Raw genomic sequence first — 22,080 nt, forward strand, 5'->3', positions numbered from 1 at the left:
AACAAACTTTCTAATATATTGTCCCTAACGTGACAATTTCTGCATAAACATTCTTTTAAGATTAACATGAAAAATCAATAGAACGAAGCAAAGTAAGAAAAAGAATCAAATTATGTTGTTGCCTAACCAGTCTTAAAATATCAGAATCAAATTCTTTTGTCGGCAAATTAAACAAGAGTTTTTGTTGTTATCCGGCTTGGCATGTAGGTTGCGCACCAGAAAACATTTTTGTTATATCATTTGCCAAAGTATAATATAGCGAATTGTTCTCCAGTGTTATAAGACGTTTTAATAAAAATTATTCTATTAAGTTATTATCCAATATTGTTAGATGATTCATCAATATTTTTATATTAAAATTTAGATTATCATTAAAAATTTCAAAATATTGTTCTTAACGTTTTTCATCTAACTTATCAGTTTTCTACCCAAAATCATTTAACTTTATGTACCTGTCCCTAGTTTCTAAGTAGTCATCTACTACTACAGGGAATACAATCCAGGATTGTTTATAAGTAGTCATCTATTACTACAGGGAATACAATCCAGGATTGTTTCTGAGTAGTCATCTACTACTACAGGGAATACAATCCAGGATTGTTTATAAGTAGTCATCTACTACTACAGGGAATACAATCCAGGATTGTTTATAAGTAGTCATCTACTACTACAGGGAATACAATCCAGGATTGTTTATGAGTAGTCATCTACTACTACAGGGAATACAATCCAGGATTGTTTATAAGTAGTCATCTACTACTACAGGGAATACAATCCAGGATTGTTTATAAGTAGTCATCTACTACTACAGGGAATACAATCCAGGATTTTAGCTCTGTAAATTTTTAATTTTACCCCTGAACCACCATAAAACCACAAGAAATGAAAAACTAATGCGTTGTCGAAACGTTTCGTGTAAGATAATTTTATGACGGAAGACAAAGAAGGCTTTTGTTTCAGATATGTATCTCAGTTATTACCTACACCGCTAGGGGGCTTTGGTATAATTAATTCATGAATTAAAAAGTAATTTTAGTGAAAATAGGTCTTTAATGGCACCGAAAAAATTACTTAAACATAACTAGTTAATTCCCGCTATATAAATGTAAAGTTTGTTTATTTTGTTATGACTACATTCATTTGAGTTAGAACTTATGAGAGAGCTCGTTATCTAAATATCCAGTAGGATAACTTTTGATGTTGATGACGTGACAAGAAAGCGTAATTATACTTCTAAGCAACCACTTGCCTCTTCACACCATAGCACTGACACTGTTTTTGCTTTCAGCTGAAAACACAAGAAAAAAGCCCATAAATTATATTAGGATAAAAACAAATTACCTTTATAGGCGTATATAGTATAATTTCGAAGAAAATAATAAAAATGCACCTTTTTTTATTGTCAATACATTGGAATTAAGAAGACATTATCTATCAGTAATTATTTAATTATTAGCAGGAAGTTTTGGATCAATAACAAGTGATGGGTGGATTGGTCTGTATATGAAACTATTGCTCTATAATCAGAGAAATTACTTTTTACTTTAAATATGTTGAATTAAACAGCTGATATGAAAAAATGTTCCCTTGAGTGCGAAAGGTATCGGTTTCGATATTGGGGAACACCAAGGTTGTATAACCACAAGTATATTAAAACCAACGTGGGGGTGCATTTGGGATCCTCCGAGTACTCCCATTGACGAATCTTGTTTAGGAAAAATTAGGAAGATGAAAAACAAGCTTTGATCCCGTTATCTCAAGCGCTCTTTGACTTGCAAAAGTTATCAAATTCAATTCCGAGACACGCTAAAATAGATTACTACAAATAAAATTTGTTTGGATATAGTAGTCACCACATTAACCCAAGATTATGGTCGAAGATGGTCCTTTTTTTTTACAGAAATTGGTAACCTATTTCTTTAAAAAAATATCAGTATTGCAAATGGCAAGTTTGTTTATTTTTCTCTGAGAGAGTCCGTGTCTTGGGGTTTTACTACATTCAGTTCAATTAGATCTTAAGAGAAAGCTCGTTATCTGACATATCTAGTGTGATCACACCTTTCTCTTATGTTTACGACGTGACAGGAGAACGTAATAATATTTCTAAGCAACCACCTGGCTTTTCATACCATAACATTGACATGTTTTTCTCCTATAGGATTATCAAAAGTATCTTAATGGCACAAGCTATGAAGTTAATCCTTTAGTTCAAATGGTAGAGCGGTCTTTTTGCGAACAAGAGGTACAAAGTTGAAATACCACAGATCGTGTATATGCATCTCAAAAGAGCAAACTTTTCAAACGTTAATTATATTTAAACACCAATAGCTATATTAAATTTATTTTGGAGCCTTGTCACGTCATTACAGTCCACGTCGTCACGTCCGCTCATGTTCTATTTGACGACCGCGCATTTTCATAATATTTCTACAGCGTAGTTTCCATTGTAAAAGATTCTGTTGTAAGAATGCAATGTCAAAAGCACACCACTATGCATACTGCTTTCCATAATCCATCCACTGTATGAAGATGACGGTTTCACAGCGCCCGTTTCAACAGTATGATTGCACAGAAATCCATAAGCACTGGGAATTTTTGTTCTCTAGCTGCTTGGAGTATGTAACAGTTGAACTGATATGATAGGTCGTGGAAGGAACTTGTGTACACATGATTGTGTCACTTTTCCAGGCAGAAATCCTTCTTGATTATATTGTGCACTGTTTCTTGGGGCACATGGGTGACTTTTGCCATTGACCCATATGTTCGTGAATTGTTATCTATGACAAAAGACCCATTTTACTTACTCCGACTGAGGTATGACCTGTTGCAGGTCTCTTTCTGAATGGTCCTGGTGCCACAGATTGATTCATGTTCCTTTGTTTTCCAATGTCGTTAAGTACAAAGAATGTCCCCTTGTTGGAAGATGCTAAGCCCTTGATCTCAAACATCTTTACGATCTAAGTGTATGAATACTTTGTTGGAAAAGGGTTTTACATATTTTTCTCATATGTAATCAATTTTTCGGTGGTATCACACTTACGTAACATTAAACAGTATCTGTCGTAACTTTATATCACTTGTGTTTGTCACGTGACTCGCTTATTTATATATTCAAAATCGTTTTAACATAACGTACTCAACCCTCTGTATACAGTTTATTTCTGATCAACAGGCAAGCGCTAGAAAATGTAAGAATCGCTTAAACTAAACAATGTAGAAATATAAAGATTGTTCAGCTAATTATTATTTGAAAAAAAGTGCAGTTTTAGTAAAGTAGTCTTAGAAACATCAGCAGTGTTTCAGTATTATACTATTGTTAAATAGTGCTAGAAAGTTAATGACTGGTTTAGGTAAATAATATCAAAAATCTCAAGACTGATTAAAATTAAACAATACAAAATTTGAGGACTGTTTCTTCTAAACAATAATAATAATCTTAGGACTTTTCCGGTTAATAAGGACAGTTAGTTTTAAAAAGATTTGATAATTTCATTTTAAATTAAACAATGTAGAAATATGATGACTGTTTCATTTCAATTGTACTAACATTCTTAGAACTGTTTTGGTTAAGTGATTCCAAAAATATTAGAACTGTTTCAGCTAAACAATATTAGAAAGGTAAGAACAGTTTGAGTTAAATAATGCAAGACATTTCGGAAACGTTTACAAACAGTGCTGGAAATTGAAGAAATGGTGAAAATAGCCTAATCGGAGGCTTGACAGTTTCTAAAGAATAGAGACTAGAAATTACAAGACCTACTCTTCTGGCGTGAGTAGTTGTTAATATAAATTACAATCATACACTATTGTGGATAGCTTCTGGCTAGTACAATTGCACAAGAACAAATAAAGTGCATTAGCAAATAAAAAGCTAGCCTAGTCCAATTTTAGCCTTTAATTATGTCATTTAATGTTTTTAATGTGTGTTTTTCTTTTTCTTATACTATATTACTTACTTTATTTTGTGATAAAATACTTTACACGTAGTGTGAGATCAGTCATTAAGCGTAATCGAATTAATTATACTTAGTTATTGCTTTATGTAACTTACTATCAACAGCGGCCTGAGGCTGACATGTTAAGCAAGTATTGACTGTCACACACCCCTTCAACAGTAGTTTCATCCTTCTCTTCGGAGGCTAAGTGGTTTGATTGTTTTGTTGGCCTTGTTTAGATATGATCACACAATTATTTATTACTTTTAATTTATACTTCATCTGAAGCTAAGCCTCACATATATTTTCCAGCTTATTACTTTCTAAAAAAAGAATAAAGTCTTTGTTATTCAAGTATTTAATTCTATAAAGAAATGCAAAAATGTTTATAATTGTTTCAATAACCCAAATAAGATTGTTTGTTTGTTTGTTTGCTTTAATTAAGCATAAAGCTACACAATGGGCTATCTGTGCTCTGCCCACCACGGGTATCGAAACCCGGATTCTAGCGTTGTAAGTCCGCAGACATACCGCTGTGCCACTAGGGGGGCCCCAAATAAGAACGCGACGTTGTTGTTCATTATAACTGGTTTAACTTTAAGATCTCAGCAAGGATCAATGATGAACAGATCCTCTGAATAAAATAGAGCTTCCTCATTCATAAGCTGAGGCTTGAGATTAATGTTATTGTAACAGCGAGTAAATTGTAGATCTTTGTTGAAGACAGTTTTCAAAATTAGAATATAGTAGTAGTACAGTTGACACATTTCTCATCAATAAAACTAAACTTTAGCGCAACTGTTTAACTTTCTCATAATTAGTAACACTTTATTTCATGATACGTTAACTCATACTACGATGTACAAGAACTACTATTACAGGTGTTAACATCTTCAATTCGCAGCGTTTCGGTCATTACACAGGTTGTATTAATAACATGTTGAACTCACAATGTTTCAGTGATTCCATATCAGGCAGACGGTAGCACTGCCTATGTAAGGATGGCACAGATTGTTCATCGAAATGGTATTTTAAATGTCTCCTCAATAAGTCATCAGAACTTTACAATACTATACAGTGTTTCCTTTGATAACAATATGTATGTAATGACTGAGTCACAAATTCTGGGAATATCTGTAAATATCATAGCAAACAAAAATTTAATTTCTTGTACTGCTATCTTCTGCTTCATTTTTATTACACGATAACTCAAAAACCAAAACAATGGTGTCAAACAATTTCTCTGAGCTGACGCAGTTTCAAACGGAATATTCGCTATTATAAACATTAGTAACTAGTAGTAATTAAAACAAATCATAATTCTAGTATAAACGATGTTATCATTACCCCTTGAAGTTAGCTTTCTTTCAAAAATTTGGTATTCGTTTAAAAAGCTTAAGTACAGAGTGAAACAGGAATTACCAGCCAATAATAGATACACAATAAATATTACAGTTGGAACCTCATTGTATTTAGAACCTGGTTATAAATACAACCTCCCTATGTCTATTGAACACTGCATTAAGAAACAATACAAACAAAATAGTAGGGATGGCATTTACATCATTCCCACGTAATAGCACATGCAAGAATTAACATATACCAATATATATATAACAATTCAATCACAATTGAGTTTAATTTATCCTGTTTTTGTCTGTTAATATTTCACTACTATATTTACTTCCTTTTTTGGAAAGTTTTTTCTTTACTTGTGGGTATTAGCATGTTGAATTCGCAGGATTTCAGTTATTTCACAGGTTGCGTTAACATTTTGAACTCGCAACGTTTCAGTTATTCCATCGCGCGAAACTTAAGTTAACTTATTTTCTCTCTCTCATTACATTACAATACCAGCATAAAATAATCTAGCATTTGGCCATCTATTTCTGTCTTAGCGTGTGTCAGTGTGTTCCATTATGTACCCCTGTGTGTCAGTGTACCCAGTAATGCACGTCTGTCTATTAGCGTACTCGGTAATGCACGTCTGTGTGTCAGTGTGTGTACCCAGTAATGCACGTCTGTCTATTAGCGTACTCGGTAATGCACGTCTGTATGTCAGTGTATCCAGTAATGCACGTATGTTAGTCAGTATACCCAGTAATGCACGTCTGTGTGTCAGTGTACCCAGTAATGCACGTCTCTGTGTCAGTGCACCCAGTAATGCACGTCTCTGTGTCAGTGTACCAGTAATGCATATCTGTTTGTAAGTGTACCCAGTAATGCACTTCTGAGTGTTTCAGTGCACTTAAAAATGCACGTCCACGTTTCTATGTACCCAGTAATGCACGTCTGTGTGTAAGAGAATCCGGTAATGCACGTCTGTGTGTCAGTGTGCTCAAAAATACCCATCTGTTTGTCAGCGCGCTCTGTAGTGCACGTTTATGTGTCCGTGTGCTCAGCCATGTACCCCTATGTGTCATTCTATTCAGTAACCCCTCTGCGTGTGTGAACAAAATAATGTGACCAAAAAGCTCTATAAATAAACAACACGTAGTTGAAATTATCAGAATAAATAATATGGGAGGATACGAGAGCATGACAAGACTAAAGTGATCAGAGCGGCAGTAAAAAAATAAAGTGCGTCCATGAAGTATTAAAAACAGAAAGAGCTCCTATTAGCTAGTGGGCATTCTAAACCGCCTTAGTACTGATTAGGATGCATGTTCACTTGTTTGAAATGTCATTCTAACATTCAAGGTCTTTTTCGTAGAATAGGAAGCTGGAAGGTTTTAATGTCCTTGAATTCCAGATACCTACTACTCGGTATCCTACTGGTCATTCTTGTTCAAACTTACTGCTGTAAGAGCAGAGACAGCCAGAAATACTTGTTACATTAATTCTGTTACACTATGCTGGCTAGTGTCTAACTGCCAATGTAAATATGTCCTTGAAGCTGAGATAACGTGTTGCTCAGAGTTTAGAAGTTTAAAACCAGACTGCATGCTTAGGACCTTGCAAAGCTTTTCCGCTTGAGTAAGTACTGCAAACTATTTTGCCAAGTAGCTGATAGTCGAATGCAATGCACGTGACTTCTTTGTTGTAACATCATTGTTCTTTAACTAAGCCAAAAAGAGCACAAAATATTCAACAATATTGTTTCTCTAGTCGAATGTACTACAAGGAAAACAGTTAAGTCAAAACTATGCTGAATATATCGAATGCACCATATCACGTTGTTTACACTTACCACAATAATACGGCTACGACTACAATACCACGTGATTTATAACTAAATTCAACATATATGTTTTTTAGACTTTTTCGCGCCAAGCTACGCAAGGTCTATTTGCGCATAATCGCTTTTACTTTTTGATAAACTAAAAGGTAAGCAGATAATCAACAGCACCTACTTCCAAATCTTGGACTACTCTCATCAACAGAATGGTGATTCCAAACTTTGGGCTACTCTTATCAACAGAATAGTGATCTTGGGCTACTGTTATCAACAGAATAGTGATCTTGAGCTAATGTTATCAACAGAATAGCGATCTTGGGCTCTGTTATCAACAGAATAGTTATTCCAAACTTTGGGCTACTGTTATCAACAGAATAGTGATCTTGGGCTACTGTTATCAACAGAATAGTGATCTTGGGCTACTGTTATCAACAGAATAGCGATCTTGGGCTACTGTTATCAACAGAATAGTGATTCCAAATTTTGGGCTACTTTATCAACAGAATAGTGATCTTGGGCTACTGTTATCAACAGAATGGTGATCTTGAGCTACTGTTATCAACAGAATAGTAAGATTTGACCGTCACTTTTATAGCGCACCTACGACCCTAAAGTGTGGCGCGCGTTTTTGCTGCAACGGGACACGAACAGGCACCCACCCTCAGGCTTACAGTCCGAACACATAACCACATAACCACGGTCGGACTGATATCAAGAGGTCATTCCACACATTGTTTAAAATTAAAACAAAGAGACAGGTAGAAGTATCGGGCAACTTGTTTTTTGAGAAACTTGTTAAGGCCACCACATCAGGTAGTTTTCTCACTGAAGAGCTATGCGGCAAGGTATAATTAAATGAAGAAACGTGTTGTAACTACTGCATCATGTAGTTTGTAGTTAAACCATGTAACGTGTTATGTATACCCCACCAGGTTGTTTACAATTAAACCAAGGACCATGTTTGGACTATCATATCACCTAGTTTGTAATTAAACCAGAGTGTGTTAAGTCTATCACACCACGTGGTTTACAATTAAGATAATGATATTATTATGATTACCGTATCACTTGGTTTATTATTAAGTTATGGTTGTAAACGGTTTATTTTATATATATATATATATCATGTAAATTATAACGGTGTTTGACTTAACACTCCATATTATGGTTATAAAATATAACTATTTTGTCTTTTATTGTTTTTCAGCTGTAACACCTTATACTCTATTGTATTTTGACGATCTAATACATAACATGTTTTGTAATACAATGAACGTTATAGAGCATTGAGTTTTATTTATTTTTATAATTATCATATCAACCAATTTATATTACACTCAACATATTGCTAGACAAGGTTTACTGTTATGTTTGCGACAATATCGTATATCAAACGTTAGTGTTATATGCATGTTACACACATGAATCAGTAAAATACAATGTATAAGAACTAGTTGCTTAAGTAATCAAATAACATAGGTTATAAATGAATTAACATCAGTACTGCTATTGGCTGTCGGACTGATCATTGTCCATTACACGTGACCAAGACGCTATATAATTTAATATTCTACATCGTTTGATTTCCATCCTATCAGTATCAGTTTTTTTATTACTTTTTTCTTCATTTCTTGTATAATAATATTACTTTTCCTTTGGTTAGATATTTGTTGTATCATTCTATTGAAATTTGTACCAATCAATGAAAGTGCTAAACATATCTTCGTTCTAAACATCTCGCATGTTTACCATGGCTCATGTAGTGTTAACGAGACGTACTGCAATTATTTCATGAAAAAACTTTAAAGTTCAACGAAAAATATTTTACTAAATTAGAACTTTTCTCTTCATTTTTGGTTGATTTGGGTTAGATACTTTTTCTAACTGTTGAGTTTCAACAGCCAAAGAAACCCCCCCCCCACCCTCGGTGGCTCAGGGGTACATTTACAACGCTAGAATACGGAATTCGATTCTTCGCGGTAGATTGTTTGTTTGTTTGTTTTTAATTATGCAAAAAAAGCTACACAAGAGCTATCTGTGCTCTGCCCACCACGTTGTAAGTCCGCGCACCTCCGCGTATAATATATTTTGTTTCCTGGATCCATTATCTTATTCTTATATCAGTTTTACTTAAGATATTATCCCACATCAGTTCTTGCACGAACTGGGTACGCTCTTAATAACATGTATTTGTAGGTAGTCCTCTCGTACAGGTATGAAAGCGACCCGAGGTGAATGGGTAAACTGTAAGTTGTCAAACTCCCTCGCCTACACAAGCACATGGTATTAAGTAGAGCACTTTACGAACTTGAGCAAGGATCTGTACCGGTAATTAAATCGTAACTATACTTTTTTGTGAATGCTTTCATGATTATATTCTTTATGGGCTCTCGTTTCAATCTATGATCACTGAAATTTGCCACCGTTAACTATAAAACGTGGATATCAAACTGTAATTTGAATATTATTCACAGACTGATTCAGAAATGTAAGGTTAGAGGCTATGGAAACGTCTTCATACAGTGTGAAGGAATAGTCAATTGTAGTTCGCATTTACAACGCTAGAGGAACAAAACAAGAATATTCAATTTATAGTATAATTGCATGTACGAAAGAAAAATGTATTGATATTTTTGAAAAGTGAGGGGGCATAAGGAGAAAGTAGGCTAAGAAAAACTATAAACAGGTCACATGAAGAGAAGCCATTGACATTTTCCAGTAATTTTCCTTTCTTCCTCCAGGTGTCGCGTCAAGCGGATGTGGACTAAAGAGGGATAAAGAGGTAGGTGAAACTAATGCTAGAAACTCATTTAAAATGCATTTTATTATACAACTTGATTTTTTGTAATGTGATAAACATCTTTCTGCACGAAGTAAAATACAAAATTAAGTGATATTTTAAAGGTTTTATTGTGAGTTTGACGTGAAAAGTAAAGCAAGAGTATAATTTATATTTTTTAATAACCAGTCTTCAATGTCATTATAATCCTTCCTTCACATAAACGTAAAAAACAAGATCATGAAATTCCTATTATGAAAATTTGCATAGTAATTTTTGTATTAAATTTATATCATTATGGAAAAAAATCAAGATACAAAAAGTAAGTATATCCGTACATAAGTTACTTAGATATCCGCTGTTATAAGTATACGTTCCACGCTGATAGTGAAAAGATGGAGGTAAACGATTTGTAAAAACATATTTCTGTTCCTCTTCATTCCACGCTAATAATTAATGAAAGGCAGCAGGGAAATGTCTAATAATTATATTACTCGTTCTTCCACGCTAACAGTGAAATGACGTAGGGAAGCAAGTAATAACATCTTTCTACTAATCCTACATACTTCGTACATTTATTAAGGCCCAAAAACGACCTTAAAGCTGAGGCACTTAAAAGATAAAACCAAAAAATATTTCTATCTTTTGCTCCTGATGAAGACACTTTTATCCTAAGGTGCTTGAGCATGAGGCCTTTTTTTTGGGGGGGGGGACTTTCTTCATCAAAATGTATGGATCTACGGTGGTGTTAATGTTGTTTTACTTCATAATGTTTCTTGTAGTTTACTCAAACAGGATTTACGTAAAGCAAGTCAATTGTCATTATTGTTGCAAGTATCTCATTGAAACAAAAACCCTAAGATTCTTAAACTGTGGTACGCATATCACTGGTGGTATGTGGAACTAATAAATGTCATTGATACGCGAAAAAAGTACTGTACAAATTATAAAATTTTTAATAAACCCAGTTTGAGCTTCTCATATACACAATGCTGTCTTCACTTCTCGACCTTCCTCCCTCTGCATATATTCGTCAGTGTTTTTCTTTTCTATTCAAATTGACAAAAATCGCAATACATATTCTTCAGTTGTGCCCTTCCCCCAAAAAAACAAAAAATAATCGTATCCTTATCATTAATGAGCTAGTGCAGAAAATATTAATTTTGCTACAATGTCTTTTCGTGTTTTTTCCCTCAAATTAGACCAGGGTTCGTTCTTCCAGAAAAAGTTTAAACAAAAAGTGGTACGCGAGCCTGGAAAGTTTCAAAACCAGTGCCTTAGACTACTAGGAAGTATATTCTTGATCTCTCATAGAAGTTGTGACGTAGTTTAGCCCTGTGGTAGAGCTCTGGCGAGATTGGTTTGAACTGTGCGATACTATTAAATATTCCTCGCACTTGAAGCTATGAGTGCGTTATGAGAGTGACAGTCAATTCCTTAGCTTGTATGGTAGGTGGTAAGGTGCTGCTGAGTAGTTTGAAATTAGGGGCGATGGCCGTAAGCCTTAGTGGCTTTGTCATAAATACAAATAAAAAGAAAAGTTCATGAAAATAGAAACGACCCCTAGCGAAAACTAAGGGAACTTAGGTAGTACCTTTATATATATATATATATATATCACTTACTTTCAGTGATTACACTCAACAACGGAAAAATTAAATTTCTAACTCATCACAGGTTGTGCTTTCTTTGGTAAGTTGATATATCGAATAGTTGTATATCAACATTCCAATATTTCTTCATGTAAACATTTTTAGATATCGCTTTTTTTTGTTTGATCATAATTAGCTACTGCTACGTAAAAATGCTCATACTGTCATTATTCATTCATTTCAAAATAGTTGTACTCATCTTCTTGTCCCGTTCTTGTTCTATATCGGTTTTATTAAAAGTAAACAATATATCGATCAGATTTGAAGCGTGCTATGTTTTGGTATTAGACTATAGCGACGACACAGTGGAGTTGTCAGGAGTTAAGATAAAACATTTCATTTGCGTATAAGTGACTCAGGTAAAAATATTAAGAGTTGTAATATAAATGATCATTATTTCTTACTTTCTTTTTATAATTTAGTTTACTTTTTGTCTAATTATAATACTGCTTAAAAATGCTTTTTCTATGAAGATCTGTTTTGGGTTTATTTTTTAAATTCAAAGTTGGAAATATTTTCATAATTATATCAATAATTCTTAAATTATATCTAAGCTAGTTAGCGTACTGCAAAAAAAAAAAGGAGTACAATTATGCGAGTATAAATTTCTGGTGTGTGTGACTTTATTCGTAAATTTTTAATGTAAAGTTAGTATTTATTTGTTTTATGTACATTTCAAGTAGAAGACTAACAGTCCTATTTTACTGCAGCGTAAATACGAAATAATGTAGCACTGACAAAAGATTCAGTTATTAAAAAAAAGAGAGAGAAATCACTGCCAACTCTTGTTTGTGAGGGGATTTTTTTAACCTCCTGTTATGATCTTGAAAGACAAGGAAACAGATTCTGTCGAGTACCACCTGTAAAGTTATGTATAAAACGTAATACTTTATTTTGTTTTGGTTAACGTGGAAGGACGTTGTTATAGTGATGACCTTTTCTTAGGAGGCAACTTTTTTTAGAATCATAATTAAATAATATGTAATCTCAAGGTAATCAACTGATTTACTGGATTGCTTTAACATGGTAGAAAACGTAACGGAAGTTAAAGGTGTTTTGTGTAAGGAAGTTTAGCGTTTGATTGAAGTCTCGTTTGTAATACTCTATGCATTCCAAGCTAAGTAGCGGGCTAATCTATATTTTATGTTTCTTTTCCAAAACATCACGGGTAACCTTAATAATATTCAACTCCTGATTCTGAAGAAACAAGTGTCATGACGTGACGTAATGCCATGTTTTCAACTGGAACGGAGCCAAAATGGTCGAGGTTATTCGAACCAAATAAACAAAGCATCTTATGAAAAGCACGTTTGTTTCTCAACATAATTTAAGAGATAGTGAGTTGGAGTTAGCGGTTTTATTCCAAGATAAAAACCGACTATTTCATGGTTATTTTCAAATATTTTATTTTAATGGAAAATCTATTACTGAGTTACAGAAATATCCATTACATTTTATGTTTGTTCATGATGTGTTATATAGTCTTTTGATTTTGTCCACACAACCTATATGCTGTTAATTCATTCTAAACCAATTTTACTGCTTTCGTTTCAACTAAGAGCCTATAATTAGGTCATTGCTTCAGTTATTCAGTGCCAAAATAATAAAAGCAGACAAAATGAACAACATAAACGAAAACAAAAGAGGTACAGAGCTAGTGCTGAGAATTAAAATTTATTTGTCAGATCGCTAGACTCAGATTTATAAACCCTTTAAATACTCCACGGAACGATTATATAAATATTGTGGTGAAAATAACACATCAATAAAACTTGCCTCAATATATCCAAGTTTTCTTGGGATGCTTAAAACTACGAAATAAAAAGCAGATGCAGACTCATTCAAGAATTATAATTATAACATAAATAAAGACGCGAAAGTTCAGACTTATGTGTGATAGTAATACTGTACACTTTTAAGCTTGTTCTGATTTCGGAGGACGTTTTTATGTTTCACTTGGCAATAACAATGTTTTTGCACTAATGTACGTGGTTTCTACTATACGTGATTTGGAACCCTGCGTGACTTAGAACCTAACCACAATTAGCAGTTGGTATCAGGGCTCAATACTAGCATGTAATGGTTATTATTCAAGCTGGCTTCTAAACAGAAAATGTCCAAGATAACCATCATTCATCGTACTGAGAAGCTTAAGATAATGTATCATAAAGTTCACTATAGATGTCACTAGTACAGCGTAGAGAGGCGACCTTATCTTGGCTGAGCTAACTGTAATTATAGACAGTTATGTTAAATAACATGCTTTAAAGCGCTAAGGTTTCTGTTATCGAGGTTGAAAGTTTAGGTAATGCAACTTTTTCCATTGTTTCACTACGTGCCTGATCTACTTTCGCAGTCACAATGGTGCATGTAATGTTCTTTACACCTGGCGGCGGTACCGCGCGATAAATAAATCACGTGACTTAACCCATTTATATAAAGTTATTGTTTTCTCAAAGAGTATTTTTATATCAATATGCTATTCTGATATTTTCGCGATAACTTGTAATTAAAACCATAATATGAGGTTTGTTTTGCATTAGCGCAAAGTTGCACATTGGATTATCTGCACTGTTTCACCCACATGGATTGAACCTTTAATTCCTGGCCTATAAGCACTGAAACTTATCTGCAAGCCACTATGGAACGATGATATGAAGAAAATAATTTTAACGGAAAACATTAATGTAACACAATATTCCATAATCTAGTTTCAAACGTCACTCCAAGCTTTGATTCTTTGTAATTAAGCATAAAGCTACATAATGGGCTATCTGTGCTACTGCCTACCACGGGTATCGAAACCCGGATTCTAGCGTTGTAAGTCCGCAGATATACCGCTGTGCTACTGAGGGGCTCTCCAGAGCTAATTCATTCTATTAAACTAAATGTATCTATGTATTTATACACCTAGCAATACAAGGAATTAAATATAATTTCACACTAATGAGAAAATAATTATACAACTAACGCAACAATTGCAATGACATCTTCCGTCAGACTTTTTATGTCTACTAAGCTAAGTTTAGTTAAGGAATCAGATAGTCATTTAATTTTAAAGCAACTTCAACATCTCAGGTTTAGAAATATTTACGAAATACATCTTTGGTATTCAGTAAATGCTTTTGTATTTATTTTAAACACATCAACAAATTTTGTCATTAAAACGTAAAGTAGGACAGCCGCAAAAAATGCACTCAGAACTTTGTAGCTCTGGGTATGTTATAACCTTGTGTGTTTTGTTTTAGCGCAAAGCCAAACAATGGACCATCTGCGCTTTGTCCATTACGAGAATTCGAGCCCCATGTCTTAGCATTGTAAGTCCGTATAGTTACCGCTAACCCTCCGGAGGGCAGGGTACGCTACGCTATAAGAACTACACGAAGACTATCTGCGATAGCCATCCCTAATTTAGCAGTGTAATACTAGAGGGAAGGCAGCTAGTCATCACCATCCACCGCCAACTTTTGAGCTACTCTTTTACCAACGAATAGTGGGATTGACCGTCATATTATAACACCCCCACAGCTGAAAGGACGAGCATGTTTGGTGTGACGGGGATTCGAACCCACGACCCGCAGATTGCGAGTCGAGCGCCCTAACCACCTGGCCACCCGCTATAAGAGTGATAGTTAAAATTCCACTATTCAGTCTGACAACAGTAGTTGGCGGTGGGCGATATTATAATTATTGTTATAATATTAAAATTAAAGACAGTTATGAGCAGATAGCCCTATGTGTAGCTTTGTGCGAAAATTTTAAAAACAAATAAATTTTTTATATAATGTTGATTTTAACCGTTTCAATTGTAAGGTACAGATAATTATGTTTTTATACCCTAACGCTGTTGAAAGCCATTTAAATAGATTTAATAAAAACTTGCTACTGTACTATCAGTTAGAAGGAATTATATATATTTATTACATGTTTATATTTCAGCAGTTTAAATGATTACAGAAGTGTCCTTTTTACCCATTGGTATTTTTAGCTGATATTTTTTCTTGCAACTTTGTTTTATGTTTATATTTGACAGTTTATCAACTACATTCTGAACATTTTTAACCTTGAGCAGTAAATGTTACCCTATATGTCCTTGATGAAAACCAGTGTGAAAGCAAGGAATAAGCAAAACTAAAAATGCCTGAACGTGCAATAATCTATATTTCAGTTGTTAACACAAACAACAATGAAATTTAGCTAAAGCGCCATCTGGTGGTAGAATAATATATTATAATAAACTATTCTAACTGAAACTTTTACTAAGGCATATACAAATAGAATTGGCTTGGGTTGTTATCCTTGTTATCCATCTGGTTTTATTTTAAGAGGCTATTCTGACTGCCCCCCAGTAGCACAGCGGTATGTCTCCGGACTTACAACGCTAGAAACCGGGTTTCGATACCCGTGGTGGGCAGAGCACAGATAGCCCTTGTGTAGCTTTGTGCATAATTAAAAACAAACAAACTATTCTGACTGAAACTATTTACCAGGGCATATAAATATATAATTGGTTGGACGAGTTTATTATCCTTTTACGATAACCAGCACTAGAATTTTGAAAAATATTTACGCAAGCTTTAACAACAAACTTTTGCAAAGGAGCCGAAATTAGTGGAGTAGATAGGGAATTTACCTCACCAATAATTTTGGCTGTAATGTTTTCTAAAGCTTCCTTTGAATATCTTTGTTGCTGTAGGGTGTTATGGCTTATTAATATTATCTCAAGGTCAAGTACTGCCATTGTTATATTAGTTTTAAGTCAAACGATGGCGCTGCGGCTTGTCCCTGCTAATTTTTGTGTTTTGTGCGCTTATTGTCAACTTATTAGGTCAAATGTATTAAATACACGGCTATGAATTTAATAAAGAAAATTAGAGTTTTATAGAAAAATAACCCTTAAAAACTATGGTAGTATTTTATTTACTAAGCGACGTATCGAGCAAACGCTCTTTATCAAGTACAGAAATAAACCTGTCAGTTGATGACAATTACAGGAAATGAAGCAATACACGAAAACAGAATGTAACACGAAATAGAAACACGAGACTTAAACAAAATATAGTAAAAACAATGTAATAAAGCTGGAGATTAAAAAATGGTGTTCAAGTTATTGTAATTATAGAACAATTTTACATCGAAAAAAAACTTAAACATTTTAAGGTAATAAAAGAAGGGTATTTAAAAAAATGATAAAACACAGAACCGTTCGTTAATACCCAAAGGACTTAAACAACCCAATTAATATAAAACGCAGAACCGTTCGTTAATACTCAAAGGACTTAAACAACCCAATTAATATAAAACGCAGAACCGTTCGTTAATACTCAAAGGACTTAAACAACCCAATTAATATAAAACGCAGAACCGTTCGTTAATACCCAAAGGACTTAAACAACCCAATAAAAAATGATAAAACGCAGAACCGTTCGTTAATACTCAAAGGACTTAAACAACCCAATTAAAAAATGATATCTTTTTCGATTGTGGTTCTTTGGTATTGGAGGAGGTATGACGTAAGGCAAGTAATACTTTAAAGTGCTCAAGAGAATGATCAGCTTTATCAGGTTTATTTTGATCTTTAATCAAGATGCTACGTAAGTGTTCACGTGTACGTTCAGCGAGCAGTTGACTGGTTTCTCCAACATAGATTTGGTCACAATAAATTAAACATTTAGATACACAGGTGAAATTACTATTCACAGAATACGTTGATTTAGAGCTTCTAACAGATGGCCTATGATCAATGTAAAGACAAGTGTTGCATCTCCTCCTCTGACAACTGTACGTACCAACTTGAGGAGCAGATGATAGTTGGATGTTGTTCAGAAGTTTACTATGGATGAATAAATCGTTAATGTTAGTGTCTTGTTTATGAGAAATTATAGGTTTGTTAGGGAACGTGTGACCGATGGTATTGTCCCGTGTTATGATGTGAAAGTTGTCAAACAACATACGTGTTATTTGTGTGTTGAATAGTTGAAACGTAAGAGTAAGGGGAATGTGTTAATCAGTGGAAGTAGGAGTGTGTTGGTTGAAGCAGGTTGGTCGTTGGGGGTTTTGAATTGTATTGGTGTTATAATTACTGATATGATTTAAGCTAAGCAATTTCTGAAAAGCTATATTCGGACGTTTATTGTTAGTATGTAGATTATCTTTGGTGTGATGAAGAAGAGAAGTAGGGTAGCCACGATTTTTGAAAAAGTGGAGCATATTGATAGATTTGCTGTTATAATATTCGTCGTTACTGTAGAGCCTACGTAGTCTGGTGAGTTGTGATTTTAGGAATGTTTCTCTTGACGTATGGAGGATGACTGGAGTGAAAATGTAAGTAGTTATTATGTCCGTCGGTTTGTAATATACAGATGTCGCGAGACTGCCATCATCGGTCACGGAAATAGTTATGTCAAGAAATGAAATGGTTTGGTGAGAAACAGAAAACATGTATTGAAGTGATTGAACAAACTGAACAAAGAGATCAAGTTCATCATTAGTGCATGTAGCTATACTGAAAACATCATCAATATATTTACAATATAAGGCAGGGAGGGTACCTGTGTAGTTCCGAAATATGCAATCTTCAATGTAACCAACAATGAGGTTAGCATAGGAGAGACCCATTTTGGTATCCATGGCTACACCCTTCACTTGTTCATAGGATTTGTTGTTAGAAAAAAAAGCATTTAACTATAAAACTAGTTCAGCTAATCTAACTAGGGTTTCAGTAGGTGGGTCTAGGATATCTCTTCTGTGAATGTAGTGTTTTAGGGCCTTGAGTCCATCTTCATATGGAATGGAGGTATACAACGACGTTATGTCAAGCGTGAAGAAAGTAATAGAACTTGATTTTGACTATAAATTCGCAATTTTTTATGAGACGTCATTGCTACCTTGAATGTAAGTAGATGAGCTAAGGGGGTTAGTATGGAATAAAGTTAACTAGAGATGAGTTCAGTAGGACAGCTGCAAGTTGAAACTATGGATCTGTCAGGATACTCTGGCTTATGTATCTTAAGTAGAAGATAGAATACAGAAAGCATGGAATATTTAACAATTAAATTCTTAGCTTGTAATGGAAGTTCGTTATTGCTTATCATTAGTTTTATAGTGGAACGGACAGTCTGTTGATATTCATCAAGAGGATTGTTATCACAGATAATATAGGACGATTGGTCTGATAGTTGTCGGTGAACTTCCAAACAACCACTGCTCCTTTGTCAGCTTGTTTAACTAGAATGTCGTCATGGGAACGAAGACTGTGTAAAGCTGCTTCTTCATTTTTAGTGAGGTTTCTAACAGATGTTGCAAACCGTTTAAACTGCAATACGTGTACTATACTTATATGTTAGTACATGATGATAATCGTTTCCTTACCTTGATGCATTTTCATCCATCGGCAACAGTCTGTCTCCATAGGATTGTCATTTTTTATCGTGTCGTAATTTATTTTGTGTTACTTGTATCGCAAACTGTAATAGACAGCAAGCATGGGCAGTGAAATATCTATCTTAGAAATTCAATAGCGGGCTATCAGCATTAAAAAAATGACATCTACATTGTATGTTATGGTAGCTCTGCTGTTTACACCTTAAAATTAATAATAACTTTAAAATTTAATTTCTTACTTCGTTTTTGGTGTACATGAAAGTTTTCTGACCCATTAATGTAAATCTGCTTCTAGTGCCTGATATTTTTATTTCAGTTTTATATAAATAAATATGTTATTATTTACAGTGATAGTACAAAATTTATGTTGAAAATCATTAGATAGAAATTATTATGTCTTTTATATTTAGGAGCCGGAGAACAATCAATCAGAAAGAAACAAAACTACTTCTCGGCGATTCCCGTTTTCTTGGAGATCCAGAAAATTCCCTATATTACCTCCACGACTTCGCTCCACTACCACAACCACTACAACAACTACCACAACAACTGAAAATTCGATAAATGTGGAATTAGAAAAGCATGGCGAACAGGAGGATTTTCTGCAGATTTCATTTTCTGAAGACAGTCCTGCAGTATTTTGGCCTGTACGCAGGCGCATACCTTCTCGTGCTTTCCTTCCACCCATAACCACAACTACAACCCCTAGGCCGCTACTCAAACTTTTGAAACCCAGACCCTCACGTCCATTACTGTATAGCTTGGACGGTTTTGTACCAAAACCCTCAATTAAGCGGATAACTACAACTGAAGCTCCAGCCCACATTAAAGCTCTATACGAAGCCAGAAATAAGTATTACGCCTCCTCTAGGAGAAGAAAGGTAAATATTAAATTTGAGAACCAAGATATAAGTTCAATGTATTTCAATTTTTCGCTTCTTCGCTTATACAATGAATTCAATCATTTATTAAGGAAGAAATCACATGATTATTTCTCTGTTAAGGATGGAACTACGTGACATCACTGCTAAGGATAGGGTCAGGTGATCTTAACGCAGAGGATGAGTTCATTATCTTCTCACTAATAAGAATGGGATTACGTGATCGTCTCACTGTTAATGAAGGGGTCATTCAGTCTTCTAATTCATAAGAATGGGGGTCATATGATCTTCTCACTCCTAAAGATATGATTATGTGATCGCTTCACTGTCTAGGATAGAGTCATATGAGCTAATCTTTCAGTAAACCGATACTTAAAGTCAAATAGTAGTTTCATAATATATATATACTTTATGTAAGGTTTGTATCTCTCTCTTTATATACACACATACAAATATCTCAAGGAAGGCAACCATCTTACTGTATCGGCATCAAAATATATATATAGGTGAATATTCAGCACTACATAACTATGGTGAACGAATACAAGAAGCAAAACCAAATTTAAAATATAAACAGAGAATCACACAACAAAAAGTTACAAAAGTTAAAATTTTAAAAGGAAAATGCCTATAGTAATAGTCTCCAATAACATTGGAGAATATCTCTTCCACTAGACATAAATAAAATTTAAAAAAACCAAGGAAAAACAAGACAGCTTACAGAGAAAATGAAGTAAAAGTTAGGGTTAATAAATTCTTAAATCTCACTGCTACTTCCTTCTTCAGCCGAATGTTCGCATGGCAATTACCCCTAAAATAATTAATTATTCGATATAATTGAAAATATGTTGGTATCATAATTTTTATTTTTTAATATCAACAGCTGTTTCTACTTCTACGTTTTGGCCTAGTGTGCTTGGACTGTGAACTCGAAAATTTATGAATCGAAGTCCATTGCCGTAAAAAATACGCTTTGCACTTTGAGGCAGTTGGTGCATTACAAAAACAAACACATACCCCTGCTTTAGGAATTTTATTAACAGCTACTTCTTCTCCCGACTTTACATTTGACCGTCACTCTTATACCGAGTGCGTTTTTGTTGCTCCAGGCCGTGAACGTGAACTCTAGAACGTATAGTCTGACACTTAGGCCACAACTGACCAAAATGATTTTAGGAGTAATTATCATGCCTAGTATCGGCTGCAGGCGATAAGTAGTAGCGTGATGTTGTGGGTTCTAGCACGTGAACCCTATCCCTAACTTGATTTACCTTGCAAGCTGTTCATCGGGATCGTCAACGCTTTCGGGAGCTATGACTATATGCATTTTCCTTTTGAAATAGTCTTTGATAATGGTGCAACAACGTTCCCATTATATATACCGAGGATAAGTTTATTTTTATTCAAATTTAGTATTTTAAGCTAATATTACATCGTATAGTCTTGTAAATAAGATAAAAGTTCACAGGTAAACATTATAATTTTTAAAATTATTCAAGTTATAAAAATTACGAAATACATAATTTTAGAGAAATACGTCTGTGTAAATACCTCCCAAACGTCGTTGGCCAACAGTGTAATATTGCAATTCACTAAGGGATAAGGGATAAAAACCCACAACATCCTCATCTCCAGTAAAATTTACTGTCTGCGACCAGTTTTGGTCAATGTTTGTAATATCTTCTATATTCTATATTTTTCATTGTTCAGCTGGATTCAAATTTAACATCAGAACCTCCGTCGTCCAAAGCAAGTGTGGGTACAAACAGTAAACCTGTAAGTATTTATACAGCTCACATGAAGAAGGGGGAACCTGGAGTCGACTATCCAATCCATAACTTTATTCCTACGACCAACTTCGCCTGTGGTAGAGCACCAGGGAGATTTGCTGATCCAGAAACCGGCTGTCAGGTGAGACAGAATTTTTTGTAAAAGTAAAGAAAGATAAAACACTTAATACTGATTTAAAAAATAGGAAAATATGTAAAATATAAAGAAAAAATTAAAGGCATAAAAATCATAAAAGTATGCAAGCAATAACCAGAAATACGGTGAAGACGAAAAATAATACAAAGACGTAATAAACTTAGAAAAAATAACGAAAAAGAGAAATAAATATATACCAATGAAACAAGAATACACGACAGTCATAAGAATAAGGAAATACATGATAATCATTGAAAGAAAGGAAGGCAGCAGTTACAGGAAAAATAAAAAAACATATATATATATATATATATAGACAAAATATGATAAATCATAGTAACCAATG

At 34.2% G+C, this 22,080-nt stretch overlaps 1 protein-coding gene across 1 annotated transcript in view; it reads left to right on the forward strand.

The window, feature by feature from the left end:
* Positions 1-22,080, forward strand: part of LOC106457064 — a 30,339-nt gene that overhangs the window by 4,384 nt on the left and 3,875 nt on the right. Inside the window, exons 3-5 of the mRNA XM_013916449.2 lie at positions 9,855-9,895; positions 19,338-19,808; positions 21,519-21,719. Coding sequence (XP_013771903.1) covers positions 9,855-9,895; positions 19,338-19,808; positions 21,519-21,719 — 713 coding nt within the window. The remainder of the gene's footprint in view (positions 1-9,854; positions 9,896-19,337; positions 19,809-21,518; positions 21,720-22,080) is intronic.

Source organism: Limulus polyphemus, unplaced genomic scaffold (assembly GCF_000517525.1).
Source record: "Limulus polyphemus unplaced genomic scaffold, Limulus_polyphemus-2.1.2 Scaffold288, whole genome shotgun sequence".
Lineage (NCBI taxonomy): Eukaryota > Metazoa > Arthropoda > Merostomata > Xiphosura > Limulidae > Limulus > Limulus polyphemus.